Here is a 25,489-nt window from a genome sequence, read left to right as displayed (position 1 = left end):
CAGGTGCTCTAACGTTAATTATCTCACATAAATTCTCCCCCAAACCCTCCCTGGCACTTGCCTCTCAACCTGAGGAAAGTGGGCTCAGAGTGGGCAACATAACATATGCGGGTCACACAGCTAGTGATGTGTAAATTACTATATTACATGTTAGTCCATTTTCATTGTTTACCATCTTCCCTTCAGTTTTAACCTATCAGAATACGGTGGGATGAATAGGCGAAGAAAATTGATGTGACAGCCAGTCTGCATTCCAGCAGCCCTCAGCAAGATCTTGTGGACTTTATATCCCATCATAAAGATTCTAGTGATTCTACACCAGACTTAGTCGGTCCACAATGCATGACGACTGATAGCATGTATAAAGTGATTATTTTATTGAAGTGTACTCTGGCAGTATAAGAATATCTCCTGATAGAAACACAAGTTTTTAATCATAAGCAAATATTTGTCAGGCTGCATCAGCCTGAAAACAAAGTAAAGTTGTCCATGAAAGACAAAATGAGAAACTCTTAATTTGGATGTGTCCCTAAAGTTTAACTAATTTTGCACGTTCCAAAAAAGAAAATGTAAAACTACTGAAATTTAAATAAAATAAAACAGGCTTAGTATTAGATTTCTTCAGTCAGCAGTGGTCAACAGGGCAGAAATCCACACACAGTACTCAAGGACAACAATATAATTCAAAACGAAAATGAAAATAAACCAATTTTGATAGTTAATTAGCATATTTCTCTTTTCCTTTTCATAAAAGTACCTTTTCCTTGGGTTTAGTAATGTAATCTTGACAAAGGTATAGATTCTAAAACAACTGAAGCACTGATTTCAAATTAAGTCAATTAATTCTAAAAATCAATTTAATGCACTGATTTCAAGGCAATTTTAAGCAAAAATGGCTAAGGAGAATTCTTCCAAACATAACTGAGAAAACAAACTTTTCCATACAATTTACATATCAGAACATAAGACATTTGAAAAAAAAATCACCATTTCTACATTGGTACAAAATGGCTATTTTGTTATTGTTACAGTCCCCAAATGTCTACTTATAGAGGTTATTTATGCCTGTTTCTGGATTTATGTCAATCTTAGGCATGTCTGATGGTATTAAACGAGTCATAGTTTTTGGCCTAAATTTTATTTTATTTTTTTAATGTTTTATTTTTGAGGGGGGGGGGGGAGGACTAGGGCAGACAGAGAGGGAGATGCAGAATCTGAAGCAGGCCCCAGGCTCTGAGCTGTCAGCACAGATCCCAACGTGGGGCTCAAACTCACAAACTGTGAGATCATGACCTGAGCCAAAGTCGGACACTTAACCGACTGGGCCACCCAGGCAACCCTTGGCCTAAATTTTAAATTGAGAATTATTTGACTCATTTTTAATTTTTTAAAAATAAGAACAAGTACCGCAAATGAAAAAGGGAGTGTGTGCCATAAAAGTAAACCAATGACAAATTCTAACAAATTGGAATTCATTCAGTTTCCTCCTTGGTTACTAACATAAACTCCAGGTTTTAATTATTTCCTGTTTGCTAACCCTGAGTAATGGCCAAGTTTAAGCAGCCAATTAGTTTCCCTTTGTTTTCTCTTTAAAATTCAAACATACATTGAGAGATTTGGGCAGCCACCTCATGTATGCCAGGCAATCAGGTGCCTGATGTCCTCAGACACATGGTGATCTATTCTCTCAAAACAACTGTCTCTGGGAAGAACACTGATCAAACAGACCCAAGTAACAGTCCAAATCTAGGAAGCTACAACTGTGAAGGGCAATAACAGATATTATGTTTTTAGTGGGTCCTAATCGAACTTACTTATATGGCTCAACACTAGTAAATGCACATAAATGAATGAGAGCTAGACTTACATTACAGTTTCTTCACGAGCTGTGCTAATTTCTAATGTGAGGCCAATGAATACAATACCCATCAATTTAATTACATGGAAAGCTAACAGATATCACAAAATGTATGGCATTTTCTATGTCTGAGAAAAAACCAACGCTTTTGGGAGAATCCCGAGGGTGGTATTCAAAATGGAACTTCCTCTGCTGGATCAAACCACTGTTCCAATCAATTACCTTTTGAGTTATCTCAATAAATGCTCCAACTAGTCCAACTGTCTAACTGGTTGTCTGGCTACCAAAAAAATGAACATCACCTGCATATTTAGCTACACACTTTAACTAAATTTTCGAGTGATTTGATCTAAAAGAAATAGTTCGCAAGTGTTCCTTGAGTACTGAGGAGTATGAAAAACAGGTAAATGCTAAGGATTAAGTTCTATTCATTGAAGAATCTAGGAAAACCATCAAACAACAAAACAGACAAATGACAAAGCAACAAAACAAAACAAAAACAACAAAACAGAGCAAAAGGGAGAGACCAAGTGAGGGAGTAATAAAAGATACAATTAAAAGTATTAAGTAAACATTTTTTCTGGAATTCAGGTTTTCCCCTCATGTTGCAGCAGAATGTGCTAAGTTTTCTTAGACGAATTTTCTTAGAGAATGATGAGGTGAGTGAAGTTAGCAGATTTTTTTCCTTCCTTCCTCTGCAAAACCTAAAGTGTCACACTTGAGCATTTTCAATTTGTCCCCAGTGCCAGGCATTAACCATGTACTACTCCAAGTGGAGAGTGATGTAACAGCTGGTGTTGTCCTCAGATTTTTGGTTTGGCCTCATTCAGGAATATGGAAAAAAAGCCACAACAATCTCTCTGTTCTTTTTGGGAAACAAATGTAGATGTTTTCAGATTGGTTCGTAGGTAAGTGTTTGCAGCTGTAATTTTGGGGGGATATTTTTGTAGATGTACGTATATACTTCTTTGTAAGTTTTGTAAGTATTATAAACCCAAACAGTTTTGGTTAGTTTTATTATTTGCATTTTGTGATTAAGAACACAACACGTGGCCAGTAGAATTAAAAACAAATTATTGAAGTTCAAGAGCAAATTGATTTTCCTGACCAAAGGGTAAATGCAAAGAGCTGAAGCTGTTAATATTCATAGGACAACAGGAATTTCTGGCCAACACAAAGAGGTATTATTTTGGAGGCAAAATAAACAGACAAAACAAAAAGACACCCAAAAATTTAGAAGTTTTTTCTCAATTAGAAAAGAAAACATTCTTACCATTTTCTTGATCGCTTAGTGGAAATTTGAAATATACTGGTTAGGGGTTGAATTGTGTCCCTTCAGAAAGATATGTGGAAGCACTAACCCCAGTACCTCAGCATGTGACCTTATTTGGAAACAGAGTCTTTACAGAGGTGATGGAGTTAAAATGAAATCATTAGGGCACCTGAGTGACTCAGTTGGTTGAACGTCCAAGTTGGGCTTAGGTCACGATTTCAGTTTGTGAGTTTGAGCCCTGCATCGGGCTTGCTGCTGTCAGTGCAGGTCCCACTTTGGATCCTCTGTCCCCCTTTCTCTCTGCCCCTCCTCTGCTTATGCTCTCTCTCTCTCAAAAAAGACAAGAGAAAAAGAAATCATTTGAGGGGGCCCTAATTCAGTATAACTGGAGTCCTGGTACAAAGGGGAAATTTGGACACAAAGACGGACATGCACCGGGAGAATGCTGTATGAAGATGAAACTGTATCTGCCATTAAGCCAAGGAACTCCTAGAAGCCAGGAGACAGGCCTGGAACAGATCCGTCTCCAGATCCTTCAGTGAGCGCATGGCTTTGCCAACATTGATTTGGAACTTCTGGCCTCCTGAACAGTGAGGCAATAAATTTCTCTCATTTCAAGCCTCCCTGTTAGTGGTACTTTGCTATAGAAGCCCTAGGAAACTAATAAATCTACTAAATGTTTTTTCCCTAAATTCAGAAGTAAGAACCTGCCTAACCAAAGTGTCTTCATCTTACAAAAAGTTTGTGTCTCAAAATTCCTTTGTAGACACGCTCAGACTAGAATTTATTTCCAACACTGAAATGGGGATTTGATTTCCAGGCCTGTACTAACCTCTCATTCAAATGAACTATCTTCAATAAGTAGTCCAGAGACAATATTTAAAAGAAACCTCTGGTTATGATCCAGTTAGAAACACATTTTATGTCATTATACATACACACAAAATGGACACACATTTTATGAAATTTCCTTACTTTTGATATTTCCATTGTGTTACATTTTACTTACGTAAAATTATATAAAATACTAGTCACAACCTGCTAAATTCATTTTATGACCACCAATAAGTCATGACTCACAGTTGAAAAATAGTGTTCTAATAATTACACTTCTCCCTTGCTTGATATATACAATGATACTCAATGAATGTTGTTGAATTAAGATCTATGTTCCCACAGGAGAGAAAGAAAACACTCGTTCTTTCTCTGCTCCATTGCCACAACCAGCAGTGGGCCAAAGAAGTACAGATTTTGTCCAGTCTCGATGGCAGAGAGGCACAGAGAGGAAGTGGTCCCAGATAAACCCAGCAGTGGGCATGAGAACATAGTTCTAGAAAGCCTTGGGTACTTCCAAGTCTCTTTTAAATATTCTTTTCCTTGTTGAACCACAGGATGGTGTCAAGAGTGAGACTCAGGGACACGTGATCTCTTTGGATTCCTCCTGATTTCATGACGATGGCATTCTTTATCAACCCACATTCTTTTAGATTCAAAAAACATACTTGGAGGGAACTAAGGAACATGTCATTTTTTTTTCAGTTCCATATCCCCAACTACTTCTATCTCTGGATGCCTTTCTAATGAATATAATTCAGAGATTTGAGGGGAGTGAGGGTGTGCACACATCGGGGAAGAGCTTCTCATCAGGGAGAGGGAGGGTTCCTTTCTCTACTTCTATCGTGTCCCTTCTCACAGTCAGAATGTCAGAAGTGAAGACAACTACCTGCTGACTGACTGACATGCCAAGATGCTCACCCTGCACTTCATAGGGGATTTTGCCCAGAGAAATGTTTTGAAGTCACAGAAAGGAATTCCTTTTATAATACAGAAGTCATGTTAACAAGCCAACTGCTCTCCTTAAAGAAGTTTATCCCTCAAACTCACAACTGGTCAATCCCCAAATTGTGCTGATTCTACCTAAAGAAAAAAAGACAAGTCTCTTGAACTTGATCTTTCCATTACCACTGCCTTCGTCTTTCCCAGGGTCAGTACAGTTTCCCTGCCATTCACACCAGTTTATCCTTCATATTCCAGCAGGTTCATCCTCCTAATTTAAAAGCCTCTCCCACTTCCCCATTGCCTTGAAGTAAAATCCAAATGTCTAAACCTGGCACTGAAGGTCCCTCCCAATCTAGGTCCATCCAACATACCACTGTAGACCAGTCACTACACTTTTGTAACTCCTCCTGTTTGTACGTGCTGTTCCCTCTGCCTTAAATGTTTCTTCCACCTCTCTCAGCCTGGGTAAATATTTCGTCTTTCAGCTCAAGTGTCATCTAATCTGGAAAGTCATCTCCAGCACCCTGGAGAGGGAGCCGCCTCTTTCTGCAGGCTCCGATACACTGTTCATAGCTATAAACGAGCAGCACAACACCAGAATTCATGAGTTCAGGGGCGCCTGGGTGGCTCAGTCGGTTAAGCATCCGACTTCAGCTCAGGTCACGATCTCGCGGTCCGTGAGTTTGAGCCCCGCGTCGGGCTCTGGGCTAATGGCTCAGAGCCTGGAGCCTGCTTCCAATTCTGTGTCTCCCTCTCTCTCTGCCCCTCCCCCGTTCATGCTCTGTCTCTCTCTGTCTCAAAAATAAATAAACATTAAAAAAAATTAAAAAAAAAAAGAATTCATGAGTTCAGATGCTTGCCTCACCTCCTGGATTCGTCTTTATCTCTGTACCACTACCAGCATCTAGCAAGGTACCTAGAACACTCCAGTGCTCAGTATATGGCTGAGTAAAATCAGCATCACCAAGACTTTGCTGAGTGCTAACACTACCAGTTTGATCTAATATTTTGAAAACATACACTGTTTAAATAGTAATAATTCATTTATTATTTGTAAAATGAATTGGGCTGGCTAGAAGCATTTTCAGCATGAACATGTAGATTATTTTAAGTGCTCTTGTTCTCTTCTATTCAAAACTTAATGAAATCACAACAATGCCACAGGCTTTCTCTCCCATCCTGAGACACATGAAATTATTTTCTTTCCTTCCACTGCACAATGAGGTGGGAGTTCTGCCACTATGCCAGCAATGTAAATGCCGTACTTTCTGTGGTGTTCAGTGAGCCCAGAAAAGGATATGTTCAGGCAAGGTAATACGGCCTTGCCACACACTGTATCTGTTTGTTCTGGCTTGAGAGCAGGAAAAGAAAATTATTTCACTTCACTGCAGACCCAAAGGTTGTTTGGGGCTTAAAAATTTTTTTGGTTTAGTCACCAAACTATTTTCAAGGCAGTTGGAAGCTTTCACTTGTCTCTGAGAGCCTTGTTCAGAAAAGTGAGGTTTATCACGGATTGCCTTGGGGAGGCAATAATTGAGAATGCTAAAACAGTAACTTTACGGGGGAGTTGATATGAGTTGATGAGAAAATACTTTTAGAATGTTAATAAGTAAGTTAAAATATTTTCTGATCTTTAGTTCAACAAAGTAAAAGAATATGAGGATACCTGCAGAACAGAGGAAGGAAATAGCAAATAATTTTTACTAACTCTTAAAAATAATTACCATTATAACATTATTGATGGTTTGTTGATATAGTTTTTATTTAAAAGATCTTAACTTCCCAAACTGTTGAGTCTGAATGTGGGTTTCTTGAGGGAGACAAAAATATGCAGAAAGCAATGCAAATTATCCTGTCATCTTCCTTCCTCTGCCAGAGGAGGGTTTTACACAGTAAACGAAGTCACTGACTTGTTTCTACTCTATCATGATTCTTACATTGGTTTTTAGGATGATGAGGAACTTGCCAATGTATGAAGGCTTGATGTCTACCTTCCCTTCAGCTTTGTGATCTTCCATAACTACATGCAAGAGCTCGTTCAGCATGTTCTGAGTGGCTATTATGCGTCAGAGCCTATAATAGGTGCTGCAGATACACAGGCTAATAGGATATGGTCCAAATCCTCACAGAATTTATAGACCAGGGAGAAACAGAAACCCGACAGTTGATAATGATTAGGAAGAAAGGATACATGGCTACCATGTATTGAGGGCTTTACCTCAATAAGTCAAGGCTTTGGGCTAAGAGCTTCACATCCATTTTCTCATTTGATCCTCAAAGACACACTTGGAGAGAGGTATCACTAACTGGATTTTTTTCAGATCAGAGAAACAAGTCTTCAAGAGGGTAATTCACCAGCTGGAGGCCACGGAGCCAGGCAGGGCTGAGATTAAAGTCCGCATCTGTGGAAGCCAGGGCACCAGACCTTACGCTCAAGCACTATGCAGTCTGTTAGATTAGGGTCATGTAGGCATTATTAGGAGAAAGGTCACAAACAGGAGAACTCTTCCACAAGGGAAGAGAGTGTGCAAAGGAAGGAGGCAGCATGGAGCAAGTGAAGCTCTCCAGACGCGGCAGGTGCATCTAGGCAGGGGCACCCGGGACAGGCAGGCGTTGGAGTTTTTGCTAAGTCAAGGAACTGAAAGTGAAGGAGTCATTTATAAAAATACTACACGGTGTATCAATGGTCCACTCTGGCTGGCTGTCAGTTTGTAATCTTGATTTCAGGGGCTATTTTAATCTAGACAGTGAAGTTATAGTTCTTTCCATGATCATTTTGCTGACAGCAAAATACTCATGTATCATACTAAGCTCTTTCTAAGCCCTTAACTTTTTCTGGCCGTTTTTATTCCCTTCAATATGATCTGAGTAAAGCAGTTCAGTTATTTGCTTTTATTGATTTTTATTCTTACAGTTGATGAGAAGATACATGATTTCCTGACCACAACCTTAAAGGTTTTATCAAATGTATCCTGTGTCTCTCCTCTCCCCCACTGCCCAGTATTTTTATTTCTTTACCTAGGTATCTTAATTTTGAAAGTCAACTTGCTGGGCTTCCTAATATTTTGTGTTTTTTTTTTTTTCCTTACCATTCATCTCCCCACTATTTCCCATTAACATGCCATTCTTATGCGAGAATTAAAATTAGTTTCCACATGTGGCTCTGTGACAACCTGCCCAAGTGTTATAATGTAGTGTCCAGAAGAGGCAAATGTTTAGAGACAGAAAGTAGATTAGTGGTTGCCTAGAGTTGGGATGGGGGGTTAAAGGGATATTGAGGGTTGTTTTAGTCAGTTTGGGCTGTTCTAACAAGATACCATAGATTGGATGGCTTAATAGAAACACTTACTTCTCACAGTTCCAGTGATTGGAAGTCTAAGATCAGGATGCTAGCAAGATCAGGTTCTGGTGAGAGCTCTCCCTGGCTTGCCGGCTGCCACCTTCTTGCTATATCCACCTATGGTGGGGGTGGGGGTTGGGGAAGAGTGAGCACTCTAGACCCCTTATCTCCTTATAAGGACACCAATCCTATCATGGGAGCACCACCTCCATGGCCTCATCCAAACCTAATTACCTCTCAAAGGGTCCCATCTCCAAATATCATCACACTGGGGATTAGAGCTTCAACATGTGAATTTTGGGGGAACACATTTAGCTCACGATGGGGATTGACAGCTGAAATGTACAGGGTTTCTTTTGGGTGATGAAGATATTCTAAAATTGCTTGTAGTGGGGCGCCTGGGTGGCTCAGTCGGTTAAGCATCCGACTTCAGCTCAGGTCACGATCTCACGGTCCGTGAGTTCGAGCCCCACGTCGGGCTCTGGGCTGATGGCTCAGAGCCTGGAGCCTGCTTCTGATTCTGTGTCTCCCTCTCTCTCTCTGCCCCTCCCCTGTTCATGCTCTGTCTCTCTCTGTCTCAAAAATAAATAAACGTTAAAAAAAATTAAAAAAAAATTGCTTGTAGTAATGGTTGTACAATCTTGTGAATGTACTAAAAAAATCATTGAATTATATACTTTATATAGGTGAATTACATGGTTATGTGAATTATATCTCAATAAAGCTTTTTAAAAAAAGTTATTTCCAGTTCTTCTTAAAGAATAAATAGTCCTTTTAAGAGGTTTTACACAGTACAAACTATTTCTTGGCAATTCATTCTGATCATCACATAAATATATAAGGGTCATAGGAAAAAACAGGGCAGAAGGTTTTGAGAGTTTCAAGAGATTTGATTCCAGAGTATTTGTAATGACACTTCCTGCAAACCATTCTTTAAGCCACTTTTCAATATTCATCCAATGAAATGGAATGCAATGCTAGAGCCTCACCTTACCTGTGTTAAGAAGTCTTGCATTCAAAAAATTTAAAGGTACTGAAGAATAAAAGAAAAAAAAAACCAAGAGAAAAGCAATATACTGCTATTCTTCATGTCTGAGTAGTTTTATCATTTAGGAAGAACTATCATATTCTTTAACTCTAAAATTGCCCCCATACGTAAGTATATGAATCATTATCATCCCATTTTATAGATGAGGAAGATGACCTGATCAAATTCACATGGCTAGCTAGCTGTCAGTCTCTGCACATGTTTATTTGATAGCAAGTTTACTACCTTTCTGCTGCTTTCCCCACTGCTTTGCACTGACTATTCAACACCTCTAATTCTTCCATGGTTTAGACAGGGTGATCTCTGTAAAATTTTAAAACATCCCCATCTTAGTTCATAATATCCTCTTAATTTGGAGTAATTAGCAAATATTTAGACTCAGAGACACTGTAACCATCCAATGAGAGAACTCACAGAGGTCTTAATTATTCTCAGTGACTTCTTGTTACTACCAAGTATAGACTAGATCAGTGATGAAATCTAAGTTTAGATACACAAACCCATAAGGGTTAACTTGGGTTTGAAATGAGGCATCTTTTAACTCCCTCTTAGACTGTGTCTATGGAGGGATTAGGGGACAAGCACAGAGCGCTGCTATCCAAGTATCAACAAGCTAGAAAGAATATTGGCTTACAGATAAGGTAACTGGTGGTGTCACCACCACAAGCAGTAGAGGGCTCTCTAACATTACACACAAGACGCACAAGCAGGACTACCATTAGCTGGTGTGTTTTCTGGTTAACTCCTGCATCATCCCCATATTACCCATGTTTTCTTGTTTGCAAAAGGTTATTCTAACTACCAATGCTTGGTCAGACCAGATGAATTCTGCTGATAAGACGTTTCAGTGAAATTTTCCCATGCTGGGCCACTACTAACCTGCTAATGAACCCTGGGCCCATGCAAATTCTTAAAAAGGCCATTGCAATTTGGAATTGCAAGGTATTTCACCATCATAAAATAAGTAATCAGTAACAGACACTGAATACCATAATCTGAGAGATGGAGTAATGAACAAGAGAATCATGTAAACTTTCTTAATCTCAGTTTCCCACTTTGGTAAATAAACCAGGGAAATAAGAGGATGCTAACACATGAAAGCAGGTACATTAGTTTAGATTAATCATCAGTTCCTGACTTCATCTTCCATCATCATTCTTTGAGGATATAAACTGACTTAGTGGTTATTGGAAAGTTAATCGAGCAAATCAAAATACTGTTGTGAAAGTTGAGAGTTTTTTCATAGACATAAGACTCAGGGTTAAGATTTGTTTCTTAGCCTGTCAAAATCTTTCTATACATAAAATAGAGATCCTACCTAAAGATCCACAATATGTAAGGAAAAAAGTCCAATAGGATATAAATCATACAAAGAGCCTGAGGTATAAGTAAAGCCTGGAATCTGATAAAACATACTATCTCATTAGTGACAGAAGGTAAATTTAGTCACCTGAGAAAACAAAACTCTATGCAAGGCTCAAGATCAAGAGTCATATGCTGTACCAACTGAGCCAGTGAGGCACCTCAAGAAAACTTATTTCATTTCTTAACTTAATATGGTTTCCCAACTTACCTCAGATATGATTTTACTTCTTTTGGGGAACTTTGTCAAATGGCAAGAATATCTATACAGTGCTATAGAGTGCACTGAGTTTTATCATTCAGTATAAGAAGTACATAGAGATATTTTAGTATCTTCAAAAATAATGGAGACAGTCTTAATGACTCAACAGATATGTAGTAAGATCCCATCTTTGAGCCATTTGAAGTGAATTGTAAGAACTGAGTCCTTCACTTTATAGAGGGTCATATTTTTTTTTTTTTTAAATTTTTTTTTTAATGTTTATTTTATTATTTTTGAGACAGAGAGGGACAGAGCATGAACGGGGGAGGGGCAGAGAGAGAGGGAGACACAGAATCGGAAGCAGGCTCCAGGCTCTGAGCCATCAGCCCAGAGACCGACGCGGGGCTCGAACTCACGGACCGTGAGATCGTGACCTGAGCTGAAGTCGGACGCTCAACCGACTGAGCCACCCAAGCGCCCCTAGAGGGTCATATTTTAAACATTTAACCTCTGCAGTTTTTTTCTGAAGGTCATGAGTTCTTCTAAACAGTCAACTCCATCTTTGAAGGTCTATAAATTACATTAACAAACAGATAGCAAAATATATTAAAGGGAACCAAAGTATTTATTTCATTCTTAGCTTTCAACCTCATCTGTTATTCTCATCTCAGTTACAGATTAGCAGTAGCAAATTTATCTTCTACATACTTTCACAACATGCTAAGAAAGGCTAAAAAGTCACTCATGGAAATTGTAAGCTAAGGAGACATTAGGGTAAAAACACACCCTCTAATAAGATCATATGCTTATATGAGGTTAAATAAAACAAAGTAATGTTATCCATGTAGGCACATCTCTATTATTATGCTAATCACACTGTCTATTACTGAACTCATCACATGTATTGTAATTGTCTGGTACTGTGACTGCATCCTCACTAGCATGTGGCCTCTTTGAAGCAGAGCTTGTGTCTTCATTACTTTAGTATCCCTGGTAGTACCAAGTGTTTAATATATTCAACAACATTGTAAGTATGCTTTGACAGGTAACACTAACACCTAGTAATTGAAAGCATCGATTATGAAAAAAAAAATACTTCACGTAAGGTCATGATATTAAAGATGTTATTTGGGGACGTTGAGTAGTAAAGTGTTAGATTCATATATATACGTATATATATATATATATACGTATATATATATATGTGTGTATATATATATATATATATATATATATATATATATATATATACACCTGCTGTCAATGGCTTTACACAAGCTATAATCATTAACTAGAGTTTAGATGTGTGTTTCTCTTAGTGTTTGGACCATTTGTGCCAGATTTGCTTTCAGGAAGCTTGCCAAAATGTATTTACTTTCCCTGTCACACCCAGATTCAGATTCAGTAACTCTAGGGAAAGAGGGCAGCAGGAATAAGCTGTTTTAAAAACTTAGTTCCTCACGTAATTCTTATGCATCTGAAGTATGAGAATCATTGGCCATTCTGCTCAATACAAATAGGAAGCACAAATTTTTTTTAACTGGTATCTTGAGCTATTCTTTTACTCATCTACTTTTAATTCAGTTCTAGCCCCTTACTGCTCTTAAACAGAACTGAGCAAAGCATTCATGCCATCAGTCAGCACACATACCACAAGGCTCTGCAACCTTCCTGCTTCAGGCAGCGTTAACAGTGGGGTCGGTTGGCAACAGTCAATCAGAGGCTCACAGGAATCCCTAGCCTAAGATACTGAACTGGATTTGGAAGAAGCAATTATGCATAGGAACAGGAAAGTTTTCTGCATACATGCTTAAATTCACATGAGATCCTTAATGAAGAGAACTACACAAACCTGCTCCTTGCCTTCAGGAGGTTTATAATCAAAGGCAGGCATAGGCTGGAAGTGAAGACTGCAGGGTAATCAATCAAATTAAATTCTCAGAGCCAGGGAGCAATGAATACACCAATCAGCATTCCCGAATGCAAATTCAAATTATTCCTCTTACATAGGCTTACTAATATGGACTAATAATGCAAAATAATTCTGGAGGAAATCATGCTAGTTCTATTTTAGCTTTCATTAACTCCCTCAGCAATGTTTTGCCAGTATAAAGATCTATTTTCTTAACAGTTATTATATCATCAAGCAGCTTAATACAGAGTTCAGTAATAGCCAAAATTCTTATCTAGAATATGACTGCTTAAGACCTTTAAGATTGATGTCATTATAAGAAAAACAAGTCCCCAACTTTGAAGCTGGGAAGCAAATCAAGACTCCAAAAAGTGTACATTAGATTTAGTCTGTTGCAAGCTTTAAGCATGTGGCCCTTTCCACTGGGTCAATATAGAAAAATTTCAGACCTATCCATAAACCACTTTCTGCTCCCTTGGGTTATTAATTTTTAGAAGAGGAATTCTTGGGACACCCCCATCAAGTTCCCATTTCAGTGTGCTCGTCATTACAGTGAAAGAAAAACAACCACACTGGTCTATGTCACAGTGTACATCTGCAGGGAACACCCTGCAAATAAACACCGAATTTTTGTAAACCTCATTTTCATTGTTAAAACATGGACATTCAGTAAAATATTGGTGGCATGGTTTTTAAAATTGAAATTCACTTTTTCGCAGATATTTTCAGTCTTATAAACTATTTACTATTTGACATTTGAGATCATTTTCACTAATAAAACCCTTTAGAATTTTCTGAAAGGAAGCATTTACATGGAATCAAATGATAATGCATGTAAAGTTGAAATATAATCATATGGTTGGAAAAAGTAAATTTAAAAATCATAAAACGTGACCTTGGGCAACTTTGAGACTTCCTCTGTGCCTCAGTTTTCCTACTGTGAAACTGAAGGACTGAATTCCAGTCATCACAGACGTGACTTCCAGTTTTAACATTCTAGAATACATTATTCACTTATTCATTCACCAGCAGTGTTCTTTTTAACAAGCCTCTTTGTTTAAATTTACCTTTCTTTGCTTTGGTATAATTCCTCCACCCCACCCTCTGCAATCCATACTACAATCATTAACGAACAAAATAGAGCTGTGTGCTCAGTCATTCTTACATAGCAGTTCTTAGAAAGGTGTTATATATATATATATATAAATACATCTATCTAGAATTATTTATGGGGAAATTCTTCCTTAACATTTATGTCCATGTATTACAATGTACTTATTGACAGAAAACCCTTGCTTAGATCTGGACTCCAGGAGAGATCCTAACATGCATTTTTAAAAGGTCTTTAGTGTATCACCATCCTTTAAAATGAGCTGAGAGCTTGCCACAGCTTCCCAACATTGCTAAGAAGCTGACTCAGTTGTATTATAAACCTGTTCAATACATTCTTTAGTTTCTGTTTTCCTTCAGATGTCAAAGATATTTTCTTACATTTATTCTCTTTCAAGGAAGGAAATAATTGGACACAACAATCAAGTGAGAAAGATAAGAAATTGGGCATAAATGTCAGTAAAAGCAGCAGTACAATATTCAAATTCTTCTGGTCTCAGGGAAGGACATCATGTACGACAGGCTCCACACGTTTGCAGCACACGACTAAAAGATGCCAAGTATTGGCAAAGTTACATGGTTTCGTACCACTCAGAAAATACAGAAGAGAATAAAACAAAACAAACAGGAAAGAACACTACCTTTGGAGAGGCATGATTTCACAGGCCATTCTTGTATATAAATTTGCCAGGGACCCTCACAACTGTCTCTTCCACGCCAATTGGGTCCGCCTATACAGGAAACGTCTTCTCACAGTGGCTAAGCTGGGCTTGGGGGTGAGGCTGCACCTCACAGCTGGAGAAGTGACTTGCTCTGCAGTTAGCCAGTGTGCTGCTGCTCCCAGCCTCCAAACTTCTTCAAGCAATGCTATTTTATCGGCCGCCTCTCTACATTTACACTGCAGTCCACTTTGACCTTTTGTTCCAGGGACGCAGCTGAACCATCCAGCCAATCAGAGGAGCAGCTGTTGTAGTGCTTAAAGGCGCTGCTTCTTTTGCTCCTGCTGCTCCTCCCTCCTCCTGCTTCTCAGTGGGCTTGCCTAATTCTGGTAACTCGAAACTTTCCTCTTAGCAAATCCACAGAGGAGCTTGTCAGTCTGGGGAGAGCAACCAATAACTACAGCAAGAGCAAAGAGTCCCCCTTACTTCAGTGTTACGGAGACTGCCAAGGAGGAAATCCATTTGTCAAGGGAAGACACTGCCCTATGAAACTAAAGGTTTCTGTGACAGAAGGCAAGAGCTGAGCTCCATCCTGTCTCTTCCTTAAAAAAAAAAAATCCAAACAAATCACTGGCATTGGAAGGCATGATTCTTCTAGGAGGAAGGCATGCTTCTAGACCCTTGCCCTACCCACATTTATTTCCTGCTGTGTGTTTACACTGCGGTGGTTACCAGTCACTGGTGACATCACCCAAGGCACGTAGCTCACACTTCTGGGGAGAATACATGTCCTAAGACTGTTCAACTTCTCAGGGAATCAAAGGGTCTACTCCCACGGAAGTTATTTCAACTTATTATCTCTTCATTTTATCTGTATAAAATTGAATGTGTTTATTTGTATAATCATTTTCCTCTAAGAACATCAACAGTATGTTTTGACTGGTTGCTTATTTATGTATTTATCTAGAGATCTATTTATCTATCTAGCTATTTATTTATTTTTTTTTTTACAACTAACACCAAATCAATTTTCCATAAGGTCTGCTAACTGCCTGTTAATTATCCAGTCTTCCCTTGCAATTTCTGCTTCAGTATGGAATACTAAAGTATTGTTCTGGGGAACGTAATTATTAATCCATAGATTTCATACACTGCAGGAACAAGAGAAGTACATTTTTAAAAGATTTCTTTCAGGGGGCCTGGGTGGCTCAGTCAGTTAAGCATCCGACTTCAGTTAAGGTCATGATCTCAGAGTTTTGTGGGTTCGAGCCCCACGTTGGGCTCTGTGATGATGGTTTGGAGCCTGGAGCCTGGAGCCTGCTTCGGATTCTGTGTCTCCCTCTCTCTCTGCCCCTCCCCTGCTCTCTTTCTCTCAAATAAACATTAAAAAGTTTTTTTTAAAGATTTCTTTCATATCACGAGAGCTTACAAGGAGTTATAAGAAAGCTCAGGGCATCGCTTTTAGAAGAAGAAAGGGCAGAGGGACAGAGTCCATGGTGTTGAGAAACAGTGGGGTCTTAAAGGTCCAAATAGGTATCTTCCTCCTCTGTAGTTTTTCCTATTTTTTTTTTCACAGACCACTCATAATTCTGAACTTAGAACACAAAGTCTTATTATGTGTCCTTTCCTTTACTATACCTGCTAATAAAAGCATTTCATTGTCTGATTAATCCTCTACCATATTTATGAAAATGGATTAGTCATCCTGAAACTTGTGTTCAGATATTAAGGTAAAATATCAATGACTAAAATCAGCCTTTAAAACAGTGAAAGTTGACTTAAGTCCAGAATTTACTTTAATTGCAATTGTCAGTATATTCTTTTTTAATATCAGATTTGGAAATTCTAATTTGATTCTATAATAACAACTTAGTTCTGTATTTTTGCTTAAGTTTATTTTTCAAAATGCCTTTACATCTTAACACTTCAATAAACCGCGTGAGTTAGAAAATCACTATTACATACCGTAATATCTATTTGATTGTTGAGTAAACCAGGTACTAGAAAATTAGGTAATTTGTTCAGATTTACATAGGAAGTCAGTAGCAGAACAGAAACTGGACTCAGAGCTTCTTAGGTCTGCTCTGGAATTCTGCTATGTCATAGTGGTTACTCTATACTATAGGAGTTTTTAAATATTTTGTAAGATACAGATAGGTTTAGAAACACAGTGGACCCTTGAACAACACAGGTTTGAACTGTGCAGGGTTAAATATAGTAGGGTGCTGTAAATGTATTTTCTCTTCCTACTAATTTTAATAACATTTTCTTTTCTCTAGCTCACCCGATTGTGAGGATACAGTGTGTAATATACATAACATACAAAATATATGTGAGTCGACTGTTTACATCATCGATAAGGCTTCCAGTCAACAGTAGGTCATTAGTAGTTAAGTTTTTGTGGAGTCAAAAGTTGTGCATGGTGTTTTGACTGCACAGGGATTGGCGTCCCTAACGCTTATATTGTTCAAGAGCCAACTGTAGTTGAAGTTCAAATGAAGTAATATTTTGTCTTTTCTCAGTTTTATGAACACATCAATACTATATGGCTAAAAGGAGTTCGATAATAAAGGACCTAGCATCATAAACATAAGCTGTAACTCAAACTACAATTTGCATTTAATATATACTAGAGATAAAACATTGAAGAACAGGGGCATTGGGCATTGAGGGGGGCAGCTGTTGGGATGAGCACTGGGTGTTGTATGGATTTGACAATAAATTTCATATTTAAAAAAAAAAGAACAGGGGCATTCATATTTTAACCTATGATTCCACCTATGTTTCCTTATAAATTAAGTCTTCATATCAGTATTCCTCTAACATGCCATATTACTAGTGAGACATCAGTGGTTATTTTTAAAAATTACCGAACATGAGAACTCCACAATTACATGCCTTTTCAAGTTTCTATTATTTATAACAATTCCTCCTCTTTTGGGCTCTCGGTCTATTTTCTGGGCATTACTTGATGATCATTGATGAATTTATACCTGGACTGCAGCTCTTTCTCTCTACCACACCCACTGCCAAAGTCCTTGATCACTTAAATACTTTGCTATTTCTATTCCTAACATCCTTGTATCAGTTCTTCAGGTCGGGCAGCAGGAGTCTCATTCCCTGGACTCTGCCAGTTCTAACTCCCCAAACACTGATATCCTGACTGCATCTGCTCCACACTTAGCCCTACTGTTCATCACTTACCCCCCACGCTTCTGCCTCCCCCACTCCTCCCTCTCTTCCTTAGCCTTCTCTTCAGCAACAACTGTTCTGTCTGTAGAGTGTAACCTGCACCCAAACCAACTGGCATGCAGCTTTAAAAAAAAGGCACATTCCTGGCTCTCCTCAGCATTTAGTTATTTCTAAAATGGGCTCACTAGCATCCTCCGCTTCTTCACCCTCTCTAAATCCTGCCAGCTGGGTTTTCTACTGCCAGACCGCTAAAACATTGCAAAAGAAAGTCACATAACCCTGGCAACTAGTGACACTAAAAATTCATGCTATTTAACCTCAGCATGAACCTCGATACTGTGTGGCAACCTTTTTACTTATCTTTAAATGATTTTTCACTCCATCCCCATAGAAACTGCTACAAATCTTCACTGCCACAAATCTGAACCTCTCTCAGTCAGTAACTGCCTCGCCTCCTAAATTTATTGAGGAAGCCAAGATCATCAAATGCGAGTCATTACCTTTGTTCTTCCCTGTTACCCTTATGGGTTTAAGTGCACCCCCGCTGTCCATATATACACAACACACACAACACACACACGAACACACACACAATCTTGCCTTCCTCTATTTGACTTCTTCCTAGTCTAGCAGAAAAGGTCTCATTCACAGGACTCCAATTTCTTATCTACCTTTTGGATCTCTTCATTTCCTCCTTTCTCTGGAAGAAACCTGATCTCTCCTAGATCTTAAATCTGTCCCCCTTCCAATAGGAACCTGAGTAAGTATCCCCTAGCCTTAAAATGTTTTCCTCATCTGCCTTGCCTGCTGGTGCTGCAGTGCTATTTTCCCCTCCTCCCACTGACAGACTTCCCCAAAACCTACCTCTGCTGTTCCCACTTCTGCATAAGTTACTGACTCCCCCACCCCATGCCAATGGACGTGGGACTTCACCACTTTTCTGAAACTGCTTTAAGGCCACCAATACTCTTTGGACTGTTAAATCTCTACTCTTAACTTTCCAGAAACATCCACCTTTGGTTTTCTGAAAGTTTCTGGTTCCCTGTAATCTTTCCTGGGGATTCCCCACATGTCCTTGATTACTCTATTCTCCTTTTATTTCATTTGTCCTTCCTTCTCTCTTATCCCCTCCACACCTTGCTTTCTAGTCCAGCACCATTCAGTACAGACATTTTATTAGGGCTTAATAAGCTGTGCTCTGGAAATACACTCCTGGGGATTGGATCCAGACTCTACAACAGATGAGCAGTGTAAACTTGGGCAGGCTATATAAAAAGCTCTGAAGTTGCTCAGAAGAATAAATGAGATCACATACGTAAAACATGAAGAATAGTGCCTGGCAAATCACTAAGTGCTAAATCATTATTAGTACTATTATCCTAATCAACACTTCCAAGGCCTCATATTATCTTATCCCCAAATTTCTCCTCCTCCTGGCCCCTCTTGTTAATGACGTTGTTATTCTCTTTATGAATCAGATTCAAAGAGTGAGTCATCTTTATTCCTCCTCCCTCGCCTCTCCTTCAAGCTGTTGACTGTCCTGTCTCTTTAATTAGCTGACCTTGGTCATTTGCGGTATGAGAATGATCCTTCTGCCTCCATTCACCTGATCTCCAAGATCTCCAATGCATACATTTCACTGTCAGGGAGTTTCCTACTGGGATTGTAATCTGCTCACTCACTCTTCTGCTAGAAACCTTCATTACCTCCAAACCATCTTTTTGATGAACCCCAATTCTTTAACATAATGACTAAGACTCTCCACCAATTAACCTCAATCTACCCCTCCAGTTCATCTGCTTATACTTCTTAAAGAAATCACTCCAGACAAACCTGGACACTATTTTTTAATCTGCTCTAAACTCTTCTACCCCAAACATGTGTTCATGCTGTTCCCTGTCTGGAATATTTTCCGTTCCATTTTCTTCTGGAAAAATTCCATGCATACATCAGGCTTTGGCCAGTTAAAAGAAATTTATTTTCCCTTTTCAATTTGTACAGCCCTATGCATCTCTAATATTATTTATACCCCCCCACCCTGCCCCAGTTTTATTATTATTTGAACCTATATATTATTTCCCTACTGGAATATAAGATCTGCAGGATAAGGACTCCATTTCTGCTATAGCCACTACACAAAATAGACACTTAATAAGTGCTGAATGAATTAACTGATAAACCGAACACTCTTCCAGAAACTGAAGCATAGCTACTTTAATTGGATTTTAATTTGTTGAGCAATATTTCCATCCAGTTTTTAACATTTCCCATTGTAGGCTAACACTTAAGATAAAGTAGACACCTCATGTAGGTTCAAATAAAGAATGATAACCAGTAACTGACAAAAGAAATAAATCAGAGTTCATGCATTGCTGTGCAATCACTGCGATGTAAAAAGTAGGATTCTATCCCAGACTTCTGAAAGCTTTTTTTTTTAATTTTAATTTTTTAACGTTTATTCACTTTTTGAGAGCCAGAGACAGAGTGTAAGCAGGTCAGGGGGCAGACAGAGAGGGAGACACAGAATCCTAAGCAGGTTCCAGGCTCTGAGCTGTCAGCACAGAGCCCTACATGGGGCTCAAACTCATGAACTGTGAGATCATGACTTGAGCTGAAGTAGGACACTTAACCAAATGAGCCACCCAGGCGCCCCATAAAACTTCTGAAAGCTTTTAAGCATTTTACATTATCCAGTTTCTCCTGGATTGTCTATTTCTTTTTCTACAATTCAGCTGGCTTGAGGACTTCTAATTTTCTTACATAATTTCTTCAGCAGATTCCAAGAGCTTGGTTCTATGTGTGTTTGCCCTTGTGCTATCAAGAGCAACAATTGCTCCAAAAATGATGTGGCTTCATTTGCTTCAGTTTCAACATCAATTTGAAACAAAGAACTAAGAACATTTCTTGGCCACATTAGTTTGTTTTCATATATTGTTTTAAAATCAGACTGATTATTTCCTAAGACAAAATGACATATTAAAGTAATTTCTTTCTTACAAGTTTGGTAACAAGGTGCTTCTTAAACAAGGTTTCTTCCTCATATTTTTATCAATCTTTGTAAAATGGACTAAGGAGCAACACCTTTCACAAGACAGTCACACAGTCCTCATAAATGGTAATGACTAAGTCTGATAGGAGTTTTTCATAGTCATGAAACCAATATTTTCACAGTATGTACCATTTAGATATTCTGGTATTGCTGCACAGGATCCTGATTAAACTTGCTCTTTGGCAATCTGTGTTAGAATACCAGTGAATTCCTCAGGCGCCTGGGTGGCTCAGTCAGCTGAGTGTCCAACTCTTATTTTGGCTCAGGTCATGATCCAGGGTTGTGGGATCGAGCCGAATCGGGCTCCGTACTGAGCATGGGCCTGCTTAAGATAATTCTCATTCTCTCTCTCTCCCCACCTCCTCTCGCGCTCTCTAAAAAAAAATAAGTAAAAAATAATACCAGTGAATTCCAGGGCTCATCAGAAAACATCATCATCATCTACAACAAATGTCACACACAAAAAAAGGGGGCGGTGGGTAGGAACTGGAGAGGTAGTATATGTAAGGCAATTAGCATTTCTTAAGAATCTATGCTGTGCTCATTTTATTAGATGTGGATCTGAAGAAGTTAATTAACTTGAACACTCAGCTAGTAAGTGGCTGACATGAAGCCAGCATCTGAACGCCATAGCATTTCCACTATATAATAACTCTTAAAGATTATAAAGTATTATAATTACCCATTGATATATATTATCAATGAGCATCAGGAAATAAAGAATCCTGTCTTTTCTTTTGGTCTGAGGTTTACACTTAGATGAGTGTGTATGCTTATAATATCTTATAATGCTTGTCTGAACCAAAGACATACACTGGACCAGAACAAACCTCTTCTGCTATCGTGAGTCAACATTGTGTGTGTGTGTGTGTGTGTGTGTGTGTGTGTATGTGTGTGTATGTGTGTGTGTGTGAGTAGTAGCAGCAGCAGCAGCCATTTGTAGTTGCAATGGGGGAAGGAAGTGGTTGGGGTGGGCTGTTGAGAGAAAGAGGAAGATAGAAAAAAGATGGAAAAATTATGCTTTAAGTGGCATTCTTAACTATATTCCTTTTATTAAGAAGTTAATATATGGAAATGGGAGGTGGGCTGTCACTTGTTTTTATGTAAAAAAAACCATCTTACGGTATTTAAGGATAATTATTAAAACCTTATAAAGGATTTATTTTAGAAATCAAAACAGTGACACTCAGAACAGGCTCAAGCTAAGTGGAACAGGGAATTTCTAGTTGGGTAAACTATTTCCTTTGTTAACAACAGAAATAAACCTGCTTGCATTGCTTAAGGCCAAAATAAAAAAAAAATAAGAAAATCAACGTAATTGTTTTCTCAGTTATTAGACTTGTCTATAGTAAAAGATTGCTGAAAAAAAAATCCCACAGGGACAGAAATTATCTAATTGGTTTAATTCTAATGGTGGATCATGCTTTTAAAACTGTGTACTGGCTTACTTCATTAAAATATATCTGACCAGCCTTGCCGGACTCTCAGATGGCTCAGAGGGTTCATTTACTCAGGTTCTAACATCCTACAGAGGTGGAATGACAGGGAGCACGCTGCTTTAACAATGAGGCAGGGTTCCCAGGCCTCAACACCTGGAGATGCATTACTCAGCTGCCCTTCCTCACCCGCCTGATGGCTCTGATTTTATTAATTCTAACAATCCTAATATAGAAAATAAGATATAGAACATTCACCAGAAAGGCTAATGATTTCAAATTGAAAGACAAGTGATTATATTTCATGGTACATGAATACACAGTTCTGTAGAAATTCATACAAAAGCTTTCTCTAATTTTTTTAAAGTTTATAATCAATGGAGAGGGAGAGGGAGAGGGAGAGGGAGAGGGAGGGGGAGGGGGAGGGGGAGGGGGAGGGGGAGGGAAGGGGAGGAGAGAAAGGGGAGAATCCCAAGCAGGCTCCACACTGTCAACATACAGCCCAAGGTGGGGCTCGAACTCACAAACCATGAGATCATGACCTAAGTCAAAATCAAGAGTCAGATGCTTAAATGACTGAGCCACCCAAGAACCCCTATTTTTTCTTAAAAAAAGTAAATTTATAATGACTGAGGGACTGAAATTTCTCCATAAAAACTGGCTAAAAATAAACTCTTTGAGACAACTTACATAATTGTTCCCCAACTTTCTGGGACACAGAAAAATCCACATTTTTGCCAGATGGAATCTCAGTTAGTGATCACTGCCAATAAATAAGTGCTCGAGTACATTTTCCTGGAATGGGACTCCGTGGGCATGACTTTCTCTAAATGTCCCTTGGGAGTCCAGATAATAGTGTTTCTGTTCTTATAAAGTATGTCATGTCCTACACAACAGCTGCTACCACACCTGAGATCTGCTGCCTTAAATTGTCCCAGTGAACTTTCACCCTGTTAAATGATATTTCCTGGCACAGGAGAAGCAGGTTTCAGCAGAGCTTCCTTAGAGAAATGTCAAAGTTGCTCAGCGTGATACGGTAACCGACAGTCTAATTCTGTATCCATACAACATAAAATAAACCTCATCCTTCTGAGACTTGAAATACTGAACCACAGGCACAAAGTCTCTCAATGTCAATACTCTGGCTGGCAATATTTATTTACTTCAACACAAAGCATTGTGCTTTGCTTTGAAGCAACCAATAAATAAATAGGTGAAAATGTATTTAAAAACAAAATAAGAGGAAGTGGCAATTGTGTTACCAAGAATAGGTCACATAAAAAAAAAATCAGTCATGGTACCTTAAAATGCCAACAACCGTACTGCATTTTAAATGATCTAATTTTTTATTTCTGAGAGAGAGAGAGAGAGAGCGAGCTGGGGAGGGGCAGAGAGACAGCGATACAGAGATTCTGAAGCAGGCTCCAGGCTCCCAGCTGTCAGGACAGAGCCCAACGTGGGGCTCGAGCCCACGGACCGCAAGATCATGACCTAAGCTGAAATCAGAGGCTTAACGGACTGAGCCACCCAGTTTTGGTTTTCTAAAATCAGGTTCAGATTTTTGATAAGGGGACCAAAAAGACACAACAGTGGGGAAAAAATAGTCCTTTTAGCAAATGGTGTTGGGACAACTGGACATCCACATGCAAAAGAATGATTCTGGACCTGTACCTCACACCACGTATAAAAATTAACTCATATGTACTATATACCTAATTGTAAGAGCAAAAGTATAAAACTCTTAGAAGAAATCATAGACCTAAATCTTCGTGACTTTGGATTAAGCAATGGTTTCTTAGATAGGACATCAAAATCATAAACAACTAGAGAAAAAAAGAGATTAACTGAACTTGATCAAAATTAAAACCTTTGGTGCTTCAGAGGACATTATCAAAAAAGTGAAAAGGCAATTGTTAGAATATGAGAAAATATTTGAAAATCACATATTTGATAAGGGATACTATCCAGAATATATAACTAACTCTTCCAACTCAGTAAAAAGTCCAATTTTAAAAATGGGCAAAGTATTGGAATTGCCATTTCTCCAAAAGAGATATACAAATGGCTAATAAACACATGAAAAGATGCTCATCATTAGTCTTTAGAGAAATGCAAACCAAACCCACAAAGAGACACCATTCTACACTCAGCAGTATGGTTGTAATAAAATAGACACTAACAAGTGTTGACAAAGATGTGGAGAAACTGGAAATATACTTTGCCAGTAGGAACACAAACTTTGAGAAATAGTTTATGGGTTCTTGAAAAAGTTAAACACAGGTTATTGTATGAACTAGCAACTCCACCCCAGGCATATACACGAGAACTGAAAACATGTTTTTACAGAAAGACTTGTACAGAAATGTTCATACCAGCATTATTCATAATAGCCCCAAAGTTCAAGCAACCCAAATAAATGCCCATCAACTGGTGAATAAACAAAATGTAATGTCTACCTACAACAGAATATTATTCATCCTCAGAAAGGCATGAAATACTGACACATTACCATATGGATGAACATTCATAACATATTCTAAGTGAAAGAAGGCAGAGGCAAAAGATGTAAATTGTGTAACTGAATTTATACACAATGGCAAGAGTCAGAGCTTCATAGAGATGAAATATCAATAACAAGTGACAAAGTGGGTTTAATAAAAGGTTAGTATCCAAAATATATAAAGAACTTACACAACCCAACACCCCAAAAAATCCAGTTAAAAAATGAGCAGAAGACATAAGTAGACATCTTTCCAAAGAAGATATACAGATGGCCAACACAGACATGAAAAGATGCTCAACATCACTCATCATCAGAGAAATACAAATCAAAACTACTGTGAGGATGTCACCTCACACCAGTCAAATTGGCTAAAATTAACAACACAGGAAACAACAGGTGTTAATAAGGATGGAGAGAAAGGGAAGCCCTCTTAACACTGTTGGTGGGAATGCAAACTGGTGCACCCATTCTGGAAAATAGTTTGGAGGTTCTTCAAAAAGTTAAAAATAGAGGAGTGCCTGGGTGCCTCAGTCAGTTAAGCATCTGACTCTTGGTTTTGGCTCTGGTCATGATCTCATGCACTAACAGCCCAGAGCCTGTTTGTGATTCTCTCTCTCTGCCCCTCCCCTGCTTGTAGGCATGCTCTTTCTCAAAATAAATAAATAAGAAAAAAAAAAGTTAAAAATAGAACTATCCTCTGACCCAGCAATTGCACTACTAAGTATTTACCCAAAGGATACAAAAATACTGATTCAAAGGATACACA

At 38.6% G+C, this 25,489-nt stretch overlaps 1 protein-coding gene across 6 annotated transcripts in view; it reads right to left on the bottom strand.

Annotated features, from left to right (window-relative positions):
* FAM13A (family with sequence similarity 13 member A) overlaps nt 1–25,489 on the bottom strand; it is a 355,423-nt gene that overhangs the window by 92,458 nt on the left and 237,476 nt on the right. Inside the window, exon 1 of one of the 6 annotated variants that reach the window (XM_042984198.1) lies at nt 16,509–16,566. The exons of 4 other annotated variants lie outside the window; for them this stretch is intronic. Coding sequence is in view for 1 of the 2 variants with exons in the window: in XM_042984197.1 (XP_042840131.1) it covers nt 14,526–14,554 (29 nt within the window). In the remaining variant the exon portion in view is untranslated. Of the gene's footprint in view, nt 1–14,525; nt 14,781–16,508; nt 16,567–25,489 lie in introns of those variants that run through there. One more of the 6 variants, XM_042984197.1, reaches the window with a different exon arrangement.

The sequence above is a fragment of the Panthera tigris genome, chromosome B1, assembly GCF_018350195.1.
Source record: "Panthera tigris isolate Pti1 chromosome B1, P.tigris_Pti1_mat1.1, whole genome shotgun sequence".
Taxonomy (NCBI): Eukaryota; Metazoa; Chordata; class Mammalia; order Carnivora; family Felidae; genus Panthera; species Panthera tigris.
Note: the sequence above shows the minus strand (reverse complement) of the source record. Positions and strands in the feature narration are given on the sequence as shown.